This window comes from Aspergillus niger, assembly GCF_000002855.4.
Source record: "Aspergillus niger supercontig An15".
NCBI classification, from domain to species: Eukaryota; Fungi; Ascomycota; class Eurotiomycetes; order Eurotiales; family Aspergillaceae; genus Aspergillus; species Aspergillus niger.
The window spans coordinates 1,014,015-1,026,287 of NT_166530.1; the positions used below are offsets into that span (position 1 = coordinate 1,014,015).

Sequence of the window (12,273 nt, forward strand, 5' to 3'; positions counted from 1 at the left end):
TAAGCTGCTTTCTATATTCTGCTGAGGTCGATACATGCTATGGAGACGCCTATCACTAGCCTCCAGCACCTTCATACAAAACTTTTCAACTTGAGACGCTCCTACTCAGACTTTTCAAAAACAGAGTTTGAAGCGCACGTCTTAGCTTTGTTTTCTGTTAACCTCTCCTAAGGCTTTAATAATTGCCTGGTGATTTTTTGCGGAGTGGGAATTGGTGACGTATTAGTCGATAGTGGTTTATTTGTCCGGCAACGAACAAACCAGAAATGCTGAAAAGTACAAGGGAATATCGCAGTACTGGAAGAGCCTCTTTTCAGCAGACTAAATCTCATTTCTCACCACTACTAACACAGGAGTACAGGGTTTCTTCCAGCCCAAGTATTCGAACAGGATATGGGGGTCTCAAATCTGTTGTGCTATAATTTTACTATAATCTCAAGCCAATTAAGCTGTATACTTCTATAACACATGCTTCAATGCTGATATAGGCAGATAGTACTGTTTATCATACAACAACAGATCAGAGACCCCGAATTCTAGTTTTATGAAAACTAATCTACACTCCAAACTCACCCTGGAATCCAGAGAACTACCAACTAACCCACCCAGCTTCGCTCCGCACGACATGGCCACACTCGTAGCCCTCCCAGGCGAGCGAACCCAGAAATTCATCCGGCGTTTTGACTACTTTCACAATTGAGATATCACCTATATCGCCAACAAGTACGCCTTATTCAGCATCCTTGTTGTTCTTTCCAGAGTGTAAAATTATAAAATAGCTATCAGTGCAAATCCCCAGATAGTTCTATCTTGCCGACCTACTTTTCTGTGGGCTTAACTGAGCATGGCTAAACCTTGTCAGTTCATAGCCCCCTCTTCTGCCTCCTTTTGTGACAGAAATTAGTGCCGACGATCATCTGACCTAAAATATGACAAGTACGTTCATTGCCTTCTCTGTCTGCACCTAAAATGTAGTCTCGACAAGGTTCGCCTAAGCTTTGGTCGGACCTTGCGGATTGACTGGCCCACAACACGGCCGGGCCCGGGGATCTGATGCTGCCGTCACTGGTGCCAGAGCTCATTTCGTACTTCCTAACACACACTAATGCTTCGTTAGTTACCCGCAAGGCTGGAGAACAGGAATGAGGGGAATTGAAGTGACCGTCTCCCATTTCTTTTTCTGTTCTTTGTTTATTTTGTCATCTATAACCAATCCCCGTTTATATCGGGTGGATTTAGTAGTAGCGTTTCCTCTGCATGACTACACAACCCTCTCTTCCTAACAACCACGCCAGACACCGAAACATCGTCACTTCCCCTTCGCCTAAGCTACTTATCCTGTCCCTTCTGCCCCCAACCCCATTCCCCAACCCCCTTTAATCATATCCCATCCAATATGCCCACCTCTAAAACCAAAACCATCCTCATTACCGGCTGTTCCGCCCACGGCATCGGCGCAGCCTTAGCCCTCACCCTCGCCCGCCAGGGCCATTTCATCTTCGCCACAGCCCGCAATACCACCAAAATCTCTGAGTCCCTGAGTGCCCTGGAGAACGTGCAGGTCCTCCCCCTGGATGTGACAGACTCCGCCACCATCGCTGACGCTGTGCGCGCAGTGAGAGAACATGGTCGGGGGCTGGATATCCTGGTCAACAATGCCGGGACGGGGTATACGATGCCTCTACTAGAGGCGGACTTGGACCGCGCCAAAGCAGTGTATGAAGCTAATGTGTGGGGCTTGCTTCGGCTAGTTCAGGCATGCAGTGACCTGCTGGTTGCAGCCGAGGGGAGGATTGTTAATATGAGTAGTGTGGGGGCAGTGGTCAATACACCTCGGATTGGTTCGTTCTTTTTCCCCTTTCGAAGAGATCAGCATAAGCGAATCAACTATACGTACAAACAGGGATCTATTCCTCCTCCAAAGCCGCAATCACCCAGCTGTCCGAGACGCTTCGTCTCGAACTCTCGCCCCTGGGCGTTAGCGTGCTCTGTATCATGGCGGGTACTATTACCACCGACTTCCATGCAAATGAGCCGGAAGTCGTCTTGCTGCCGACTTCCCGGTATGCAGCTATTGGACAAACCATTTCGGATTGGGCGACTGGACAGGCTGGTCCCCAAGGCTGTTCGGCGGATGAGTTCGCTAACTTGATTGCCGGCGATGTTCTGGGAAGCAGTAGTGCTAATGGGGGGTTGGTGTGGAAAGGCCCGCATAGTGCCGCTGTTAAGTTTATGGCGAGGTGGTGTCCGGGGGGGTTGTTGGTGAGTTCCTGTTTAATTGATTCTTTGTCTCCTCTTCCGGGTCGTCCCGGGTCCCCAACCGTGTTGGTCGTTTGATTGGTTGCTAACTAGGGCCCTAACTAGGATCGCTTGATGAGTAATGGGCAGGGGTTGGATGAGTTGGTGAAGACCACAAACAAGAACTGAATGATAGTATTGTAACACAGAAGAGAGAGTGTGTGGGGGAGATTGTGTAAAGTAATCAATAGTGGAAAGCAAGAACCATGAGATAGCCAAGATTGAATTCTACTACCTAAACCATCGGTCAAATACATACGAATGCACGTCACTGCGGAATCTTAAACCCTCCCGGCACCAATCTCTGAAACACTCCCGTGGGATCGACTTCACGGCTGATCTGCCGCAAACGCGCGACATTCTCCGGCCCATAACTGGCGATCGGATCCTGCCACTGTGCCGCGTAGTTCAAATAGACAAATGGATGATATGCATTCAACTCATGTGCATCCGCCTCAATACCTGCAAACAGTGATTTAGCAGTTTCCTCCACGCGTGTGTCATCAGCCGCATTATCCCAGGTGGCGCTCAGTAGAGTAACCACGAGTGCTTTCTCGGAGTCAGACGGCAGTCCCATCACATTGTGCCCCTTAGGCGCCCGCGCGTAGATTGCAGCGGGTAGTGGCTCCAGGGATATTGACCACACGATGCCCGGCACATCTTGCACGGCTGTCAGACTGGTATTCCACCGGACATAGGTCGCTTTCAACATGGGCACGGTCGCGTCGTGGGTCGTCACTACGCTTAGCTGTCTGTTTGCGTTGTCATGGATTAGCCCTGGAGGATTTGTAGGAGAACAGCATGACATAGATCGGAGAAGGGAGTGGAGAGGGTGTAGAGACAGTAATAGACAAATCCTTACCGTTTCCCGTTTTGTGAAAAGGACCCTTGCTCCAGGGATATCTCGTATACCGGGGCTACACGCACTGTGCTGAATAACTGCGGGATATCAAAGAAGGCATTGTACACAGCTGGTGGGGATGGTGGCTGCTGGCTATCTTCTCCATTCTTCTTGGCCTTCTCCAGCTTCCCGGTATACACAATGCTGTTCACCACAGCGGCCCCCTTGCCTCCCGCAAATCCAAAACTGGTGATCAACGAGGCATTCTCATCATAGTGGCTCACTGCTTTGGGATCAGCCAGCTCCGCAAACGCGCGTAGTTGGGCATCGATGGTGTCTGTGCTGCAATAGATAGACCCGCCATAGATAGGACCCTGCGGGAAGACCCGCAGATAAAAGCCTGTTATAATCCCAAAGTTACTGTTCCCACCCCCGCGCAGCGCTGCCAGCCACTCTGGATGATGTGTTTCCTCATCCCAATGCGCAATCGTCCCATTGGCCAGAACTATCTCCACGCCGACCATGCTATCGCACGTCCACCCGTAACGGGGTGAGAAATACGACATGCCGCCCCCGAGCGTCAGTCCGCCAACCCCGACCTGGGCGGCGCGGCCGCCCGCTACCGAGAGACACAGCGGGTCGAGGTGGGCATAGACATCTCCCCACGTAGCACCTGCTCCGACGAAGACGGTCTGTTTATTACCATTGTCCGTGGACGGAGCCAGGACCTTGATGGTGTTGAGAGCGCGCAGGTCAATGGTGATGCCGTGCTGGATGTTCGACGCTCCCCCGAAGGAGTTGTGCCCGCCGGACCGGATGGCAAATTGGCATCTGGCTTGCTCGTGCCCGGGCAGAGCTGACACGGTTGTCACCAGGCTGGTAATTATATTGGAAACATCTTCAGCTGAGTCCGGGGACACCACGCAGGACGGCTGCAGATCGCTGTTCTGCTGGGCAAAATACGACTTTTGGGACGCTTCATATGCAGTCGTTTTCGGGAACGAGATTTTGTCTGACCCTAAAATTGAGGCCAAAGTAAGGCACTGCACACATGGTAGAGTTAGTTTTTGGGTCTGCATGGGTTTCCAGGGTTAAACGCACGCAGGCTTCTAGCGGTGAGTTGTTAGCCATGGGAGGATTATGGCTGCTATTGAGGGGCGTTTTTTCCATGGTGAGGCGAAGATACGAGAAGGAATAAGCTTGGAAACGAATAGGGGAAGATTGAGAAGAAAGAAAAATGGGAAGGAAAGGGGGACAATGAATGCGACAGGGCGCAGCGGGTTTTAACGGGTAGGCTCAGTGTTTAGTTCCTGCTAAATTAGTGCTGCGCTTAGTGCTGTACAGGGGTGGTAAACCTGGAGACTTAGCGTTATCTACCGTCATTTAAACTCTAGGCAAAGATTGGTATTTGCTTAAAGATGACTGCAGATCGTTTTCCTTTCACATATCTCCTATATCCTATTCAATCCCAGCCTCTGTCTCTAGTACCAGAAACATGATACTCTCAGCCCGCTGCCTGCACTGTTGAGGACTAGAAGTAGTATATCAACTCCTAAAAGCCCTCTACCTAATATCCGGCCGCTTATTACTCCCCTTCAGCCCCTTCATGATAGACTCAACTTCCTCGTCCGCCACATCAAGTATATGTTGAGGTGGATACATTGGCTCCCACCCAATCTTCCTTCCATGCTCAGCCGTAAACATACACCTAGTCTCACAATTAGCAGTGCCTCCAAGCGCCCCCCACCCCAAAGGCCATTACTTACCTCCCCCCAAGAAGCACCTGAACCTCATCTGGCGCAACACCAAGCGCCTCGCCCATCTTCGCCAGCACTTCCTCATCAGCCTGCACAACGTTTCCATCCTCAACCAATCCACGCTTCGCAAGCGCCTTAGCCATAGCACCGTAAACTTTATTCCAAGTAACACTGCCCGAAGAAGCAAGGAAGAAGCCATTCTTGCCGTGGCCAATTTCTTCCGCTGATAGTATCTTCCGGAGAATGTGCAGATATAAGTTTGCTGTATCAGCAATGTGGCATACAGGCCATATCTGGATATTCACTGTTAGAATATATACATTCGATTGGTGACTAGTATGGAGGATACATACGGGATCATCCATATCAACCTTATGAACCCGGCGCATCTTTATCGCAGCACGAACAATATCAACATCTTGGATCGAAGTCTGGTTGCCGAACCCTTCCCCCGGGCCGTATACAAGACACGGGGCGAAGATGTAGCTCCGCACGCCGTGGGCTTCGGCTGTGTCGATGATTGTCGCGTTGGTGTTGGCGGACTATATATTCTTAGTGAGCACGATTGGCAAAAGCAGCATTCGAGTTAACTTACTTCAGCTGCAAACTTATGCCTCGACTTCGCCGCCTTCTGAATATCGTACAGTCTCGGATCCGTATCTAACAGTGCCTGGTCGACAGAGACTCCCGCATGTCGACTGAACTGCTTAGAGCCAGTCGTATGTAGGAAGTGCACTTCTTTGCCTGTTCTCTTCTTGACCTCTCCTAAGCCTTTGATGAATGCGGGCTGGTGCTTTGCGGAGTAAGCATCGATGAGGTAGTAGACAATGGTGATTTCTCTGTCGATGATAGTCTGAGTGATAGTCTCGTGATCGCTAACATTTAGTATGAGAGGTTCCGCGCCGTATAGCTTCTCTACCTGGTTACCTTGCTCTTCTGATCTGACCAAGGCGTATAGTTTGCCATATGATGGGAGGTTGGCGTTCTTCCAGCGTGCTAGGAGGGTGCCTCCTAGGTAGCCGGAGGCTCCGGTGATCAGGATGTTGTGGGACATTGGGTTCTGTGATGTGCAATTGAGGTCTCTGGGAGTTCAATCTTTCTAATTGTGCTCTTGCCTTGTCCTTTTTCTGGGAAGGAAGAGAATGGTTCCAGCAAGTAGTTTATGTATGTCTGGATAGTATTGGATTACCATGTCGTCGCTGACGCGCTAACCGCTTATGGATTTCTCCTGCGATTCCTATTGGTCGAAGCTAGTCTCTCCCCTTCCACTCACAAGTCTTCCGGTTGGTTTACGCCCTCATTGACAATTTGAAATCAAAAATGCATTTTGATCGTCTTCACAGACCTTCGAACGCTGTGATTAGCAATCATCCCATACTGGCGGGGTTGATGACTGTCGTGGACATATTATCCAGTCTCCATGCCCCATGACAGCCAATAGGAATCACGGGAACGCTCAGGTCGCAACGACCCTCGTACATTTCCTCTCACCACGTTATTGCCAGAAGTATAAGGGCCTGGCAGAGAGTTCTCATCGCATATGAAGGCGCAAGTACATGATTCGACTCATCAGAGATTACATCAATTGTGTTTACCCCCTTGCAGATTCCCACATCCATACCATGCAACATTACATCTCCCACTTCGACGGCATTGACGGCCTCAAGAAGGAAGATGTAACAATTCCATCACCCGGACCAGGAGAGGTCCTCGTCCAGATCCGTGCTATATCACTAAACTACCGCGATATGGAGGGTAGGCACCATCCCCTCCCCAAAGCATCCCATGCACTCAATAACTCATTCCCCTGAACCCAGTGATCAACGGCGAATACAACCATCACCGCGCGATCAAGCAAGGTTCAAGCATAATCCCCTGTTCTGATATGTGTGGTGTGGTGCAAAGTGTCGGCCAAAATGTCGCCAAATGGAACGTCGGAGATCGCGTTGTTTCCTTATTCGTTCCGGATCATAAGACGGGAAAACTGACTGAGAGAGCACTCGCTACCAGTTTGGGCCTTCCCCAGCAAGGTGTGCTGGCAACGCATCGCGTGTTCGCGGAGGATGCGCTGGTCAAGGCACCCGAGCACATGAGTGACGAGGAAGCATGCACACTTCCGATCGCGGGTGTTACGGCATGGATGGCGATTAATGGGACTCGGCCGTTAAGCCAGAATGGGGGCCGGGGGGAGTATATCCTTCTTCAGGGAACGGGAGGTGTTAGTATTGCTGGGTTGCAGATTGCGAAAGCGTCTGGGGCGAAGGGTATGTTCACCTGCGCATTTATATATGACTCTAGAGTTGACCCTGTGGGATAGTCATAATTACTTCGTCGTCCGATGAGAAACTAGCCAAGGCAAAGGGTCTCGGAGCAGACTTTGGTATCAACTATCGTAACACACCTGAATGGGCTAATAAGGTTATGGAAGTCACGAACGGACATGGCGCGGATATTATTCTCGAAACGGGTGGTTCGCAAACACTGGGCCAGAGCTTTGTGTGTGCTGCGTACGGTGGCCTGATTAACTGCATTGGATATACCTCTGGCAAGACTCAGGCTTCTGGAGAGCAGAAGAACGTTAATCTGCTCACTCTGAGTCGCAGCTTGACCTTAAAGGAATCTGTTAACGGACCGACGGATCGCTTCGAGGAGTTGATTAAATTTGGGGAGAGACATGAGATTCATCCTGTCATCTGCAAGGTCTTCCCTTTCAGCCAGGCGAGGGATGCTTTCAGGTATCTGGAAAGTGGCTCGCACTTTGGAAAGATTGTTATCCAGGTTTAGTGGGTGCACATGTCGTTTGGGTATCCGGCAGCAAACAACGGTCATTTATCCAATGTACCCATTGATTGATTCAGAGGGCATCCTGTTTAATTTACGAACTGTAGCATGAGGAAGGTCTGTACGTAGCATAATTTTAGTTTCACTATAAGTGCTCGGATGTAGGGTCTGCAGAATCTCCGAACATAGGTACATGAGAAAAGTCCATGAAGGCTTCGTTGACTCCATCGCAATAGCTGGGCCAGATATCGGGATCAACGAGATCCGCCCAGGGCCAAAATAAATCATTACTTGTTTGGTTCTCTGGAAGTGACAAGATGGACTGATCGATGTTCGTATTTCGAACATCCATGTCCATGCTTATCGCATGAGATGGTTGATCCACCCGTTGCGTCAGACCATCATTCGTCGACGGAGGTACACCTTTTGTGCTTTCGGACACACCACGCCGGAGATCAATATCCAGCATCATAGTCAACTTATCGACCTTCTCACATAGGTGGCGTGTGAGACATGCTGCACGAACAGCGGCGTCATTTTGGGAACCCGCAAACTCGAACGTCTCCAAGGCTAGGTCGACGTAGCCGCGTGCCTCTGGACAGCGTGGACAGAATGGGAATGCCAATATAAAGCCCATGAGCGTCAGAACGGCATTCCACTGATATTGATAAAGTTCGCAAGATCCATAGAATATGTCGTGCATGGTCATACAAGAGTAGACTGTGTGGATCGTTGCCAAGGCGTGTTTCAGAGCAGTTGCAGCATGTGCACCGGCAAGGGGATTTTCTCGGTTCATCGCCGGCTGACGAGGAAACTGGATAAAAACTCTATGCAGACTGATCATTGCGTCGTGGTATTGGAGCTCGAGCAAAGCCTCCGTTTGGATCTGGAGTGGCACTTTTTTCATATAGTCATTGTACTCATCGCCACCATCATCTCCTAGACCACAGAAATACTTTCGTGACACTGGTTCATCTTGAACGTCCAGTTGAAGATGCTTGAACCATGCGTTTTGCCGTAATTCATCTTTCCACACACGTAAATGACGCAAATTCTTTGTCAGAACGTTTGCCTGAAATTCAATGTCATGGCTTTCTCCTGCCTTTTCGTGATGTGTGTTTTCGTGATGTGCCATTGACTCAATAACAGCCAGTGCTGCACACGTGAGACGAATTGATTCATTATGATATGGGAAATGTACCGGACGGGGTGGATCATTCGACATCCAACATGGTGGCGAAGATCTATATATAGGAAGCTGCACACTGACAGGCTTCCCAAGGTGCCTTGAGCAGCGAAAGTCGAGATGGACTAAGGTCCACCATATACGAGAGTAGAGCTCCGCCTGCTCTCGAGAGACTTGAGGGGGCGGATTACAGTCAAGGTCCAATGATCGAGCAATACGAACAGCGAGCCCGATCATGTTATAAGCCGCCTGATGTTGTCCAGCATCTAGTAAGTACAAGGTCATGATACAGTAGCACTGAAGGATTGGAAGTGAGGGCTTCGCAAACGTTGAATATTGCATCGCGCCAGTTAGACAACGTTGGAAATAAGGCATGCCAATCTTCTTTGAGCACCGATTGCTTCTTTTGAACTGCTTCCATTGCAATCCAAGTAATCGAGAATGGAGGCCTGAGTAGAATATGTACTGCATAGTGTAGGCTGTTACAGCATCCCGCAGAGGTTGGGAGCCGGTCAGCGTATCTTGGTCGGAAAGAGGGTGCTCTAGATCCTCTCGGCGAACAATTGGAACTTGTGGGAGTAGCCGTGCCCAAAAAATCTCTAAAACACGATCGACCTGATCAGAGGATAAATCACACTCAACCACAGCTGTGCCATCTGTGTCATGGGGGGTAAAAGGAGATGAGTAAGGAGGGTTCCCCGCCGAGGACCGCTGAGTCGTCAGTTGCGATACACCAGCGCAGAAGGTGTTTATGCGATCAATAAAGCCAAGTGTTGAATCCAAGCGATAGTTGATCGGCGCTGTGTCTGTGTCGTCGGGGCATGATATTATGCCTGCGCTGGATTTCTCCCTTCCCTTGACGGCACTGGTTTTCGGGGTCACAGGAAGTGAGGATGGGGACGCATTCATAGCAGCACCAGACCGATCAGATGGACTGGCGGAGCGCCTGAGACGACTACAGGGTATTTTGTTGACCACGCATTGATGGCAGGGAGCGACTGCGTCACAACGCACTCGGTGCTCTCGACAGAAACGGCATGCCCGGCGCACTTTGCGGCGCCTAGGTACTGAACCTGTAGTTGGAAAGGTATGTAGCATCGTTTTATTCAATGCGGCTCAAATAATTTGTTGGATGACGTTTTCTGAGCATTGCTGATTTAGCGTCAAAAGTGGTCACTGGATGTTCTTTGCAGGCTAGATTGAAGATTAGTCACCAAGAAATCTCACGTGTCATTTGTCAGGTTATCGCCGCAGGGACGCTGAGCTGGCCTACAAGCGAATTCACGATTTATATCACTTCTCAAGGTTCTTGTGATCTGTCAAGACTTAGGGGCTGAGTATTGCTGCCTTTCAGCTGCATACGTTGTGGCCTTACTCAGCCACGCTTCAAAGCGCAGCCAAAAGCTTCGTTGGTGAACTGGCTGGAATGCCAAGAATGTGCGATGTCTTCGACTTGTTGACACACCCATCCCCTCAACCCCAACCAACCTCACATAGCAAACACAGCCATGCTGGAGTGTAATGTTGGAGATTGCACCAGGCTGGCTGTACACTTAGACGGTAACTCTGTTATTTGCGAGCGTCATCTCTGTGCCAAACATATCGAACATGAATGTCCTAAGTGGCAGGTGGGCAGGAATATACATCCTGCTCTCAAGCCTGACTTTCCTATTAGTCGATGCCAATGACGGAAGTATATACGACTCGGCCGCTCAAGAGACAGAGGGAAGAGAGATATAGAGACTCTAAAGTTGTCTGCACTTTTCGAGGGAAGAAGCTATTTATGAAACGCATTGCCTGCTCTTCCCCCCAGCCTCTTGTGTATGAGAGGACGATGCGTTCATCAGTTATGGGCGGGATGAACTGTCACATAGAAATTTTGTTTGCTGATGGAGTTCGGTGGTTGGCTCGAATTCGAAGATCTAACGCGACTTCACTATCACCCGACCTACGTGACTATATGCGCAGCGAGGTTGTGATTCTTTGATTTCTTGGCAGAACCAGGGTTTCTGCTCCGAAGGTATTCGACTATGCACTACGTGGCGAAACACAAGTTGGTATCGGGTATATTCACATGGAAAATCTCCCAGGAAGGTCATTACGCTGGTCTCTGGCCTCTCCGGAGCATACGAAGAAGGTTATGACCCAGCTAGCGGATGTATAAATTGAGATGGAATGTTTTGCATCCAACCGTATGGTATCCATGGATGAACCAGGAGCTGATCAGCTTCCTTTGCCCGGGAATCCTTGACCGAATAATATGTCAACTCACAGATGATTTCCCTCGGGCCATACGATGATCCGAGAGACTATAGAGGCTAGCATTGAGCTCATTCTGGGGTTGTTATGAAAGGGGAAAGCTATGCAGAATACGACATAAATGCATTTCTAGTCCATCAATTTCTTCCTGAATGCATCCCAATATTAATTGAACACCACAGATTTGAAGACGGACGATTCTATCTACGGCATGCCAATGATAAAGGAGATCATATCCTTGTCGATGACGAATGAAATATCACTGGAATTGTCGATTTAGAATGGGCTGATACTGGCCCGAAAAATGAAGCCTTTAAATCGCCAGTGGTGCTTCTCCCAGTTGCTGACATTTACGATAGAGTCAATATCGTTGGGGAGGAAGAATCCACCTTTGCAGATATACTCATGAAAAAAGGACTTGCAGAAATAGTAAGAAACGTGAGACTGCTTCATCGGTTCCAATTTTGTGGCGAGTATGACTTTGCAGATTGGGAAGGTTCCTTGGGCCTTTTTCGAGGTCGGAATGCCTTGGATCTAGATGCAGATATAGGCTGGCAAGATTGGAAAGCGACTGCTCTGGAAAGAAATTCTGGTAATGAGCGTCGTCTCTGCTGAAGCAGGCAAGATAGAGTTTTCATCCTCCGTTATCAGGCGATTGCTTTTTGAAGGGCATGAAAAAGTTGCAGAGAGCGTGTTTATACCTAGATACCGAGTGTACTTTTATCGTAATTGCAAATTCAAAGATAAATTCATGGTAGCACATCACTAAAGCTACATATAAGAGCCCGTTGTGGTCAGCTATAGCCAAGAACCTCGCTCACATGGTATATCGAAAATAAATATTCTTCATATCCGTAACATCCTGCTCTCCCAGCTCCTTACCCCGTCGTTCCTGCTCCTCTTTGGAGATCCCCATGCTCAGTACAATGCGCTCCCTGCGTCGATTCTCCCACATATACCATCCTCTCCATAGAAGAATCACAATTGCCTCGAGAGCGAAACATACCGAGCAGGCCACCGTTCCTGACACATACCGGGGCGCATCTTTGGTCCTGAACACTTGCGCACCTGCCATATTCCCGGCGCAATACGCGATCAAAGTCATAGCGGAGACAACGGTTTGCTTGGTCTTTCCTGCGACATTGGAGGGG

General features: G+C 49.4%; 6 protein-coding genes across 6 annotated transcripts; 2 read left to right on the plus strand and 4 right to left on the minus strand.

The window, feature by feature from the left end:
• Positions 1 to 1,396: 1,396 nt before the first annotated feature.
• An15g04280 (uncharacterized protein) lies at positions 1,397 to 2,427 on the plus strand (the record flags this gene model as incomplete). The annotated part of the gene is made up of 3 exons (XM_001396926.1): positions 1,397 to 1,841; positions 1,904 to 2,262; positions 2,365 to 2,427. The coding sequence occupies 3 exons, from the start codon at positions 1,397 to 1,399 to the stop codon at positions 2,425 to 2,427; spliced, it is 867 nt and encodes a 288-aa protein (XP_001396963.1).
• Positions 2,428 to 2,566: 139 nt separating this feature from the next.
• An15g04290 (uncharacterized protein) lies at positions 2,567 to 4,309 on the minus strand (the record flags this gene model as incomplete). Its single annotated transcript, XM_059744648.1, has 3 exons — positions 2,567 to 3,050; positions 3,161 to 4,182; positions 4,241 to 4,309. The coding sequence occupies 3 exons, from the start codon at positions 4,307 to 4,309 to the stop codon at positions 2,567 to 2,569; spliced, it is 1,575 nt and encodes a 524-aa protein (XP_059606512.1).
• A 393-nt stretch (positions 4,310 to 4,702) lies between these two features.
• Positions 4,703 to 5,950, minus strand: An15g04300 (uncharacterized protein; the record flags this gene model as incomplete). Its single annotated transcript, XM_001396928.1, has 4 exons — positions 4,703 to 4,847; positions 4,906 to 5,189; positions 5,250 to 5,438; positions 5,492 to 5,950. 4 exons carry the CDS (start codon positions 5,948 to 5,950, stop codon positions 4,703 to 4,705), a joined length of 1,077 nt encoding a protein of 358 aa, XP_001396965.1.
• A 568-nt stretch (positions 5,951 to 6,518) lies between these two features.
• Positions 6,519 to 7,680, plus strand: An15g04310 (uncharacterized protein; the record flags this gene model as incomplete). The annotated part of the gene is made up of 3 exons (XM_001396929.1): positions 6,519 to 6,651; positions 6,714 to 7,160; positions 7,214 to 7,680. 3 exons carry the CDS (start codon positions 6,519 to 6,521, stop codon positions 7,678 to 7,680), a joined length of 1,047 nt encoding a protein of 348 aa, XP_001396966.1.
• A 142-nt stretch (positions 7,681 to 7,822) lies between these two features.
• Positions 7,823 to 10,097, minus strand: An15g04320 (uncharacterized protein; the record flags this gene model as incomplete). The annotated part of the gene is made up of 2 exons (XM_001396930.3): positions 7,823 to 9,936; positions 10,091 to 10,097. The coding sequence occupies 2 exons, from the start codon at positions 10,095 to 10,097 to the stop codon at positions 7,823 to 7,825; spliced, it is 2,121 nt and encodes a 706-aa protein (XP_001396967.3).
• Positions 10,098 to 11,939: 1,842 nt separating this feature from the next.
• On the minus strand, positions 11,940 to 12,269 carry An15g04330 (uncharacterized protein; the record flags this gene model as incomplete). The annotated part of the gene is made up of 1 exon (XM_059744649.1): positions 11,940 to 12,269. A coding segment is annotated over one exon (330 nt), but the record flags the coding sequence as incomplete, so codon positions are not given.
• Between the last annotated feature and the right edge of the window lie 4 nt (positions 12,270 to 12,273).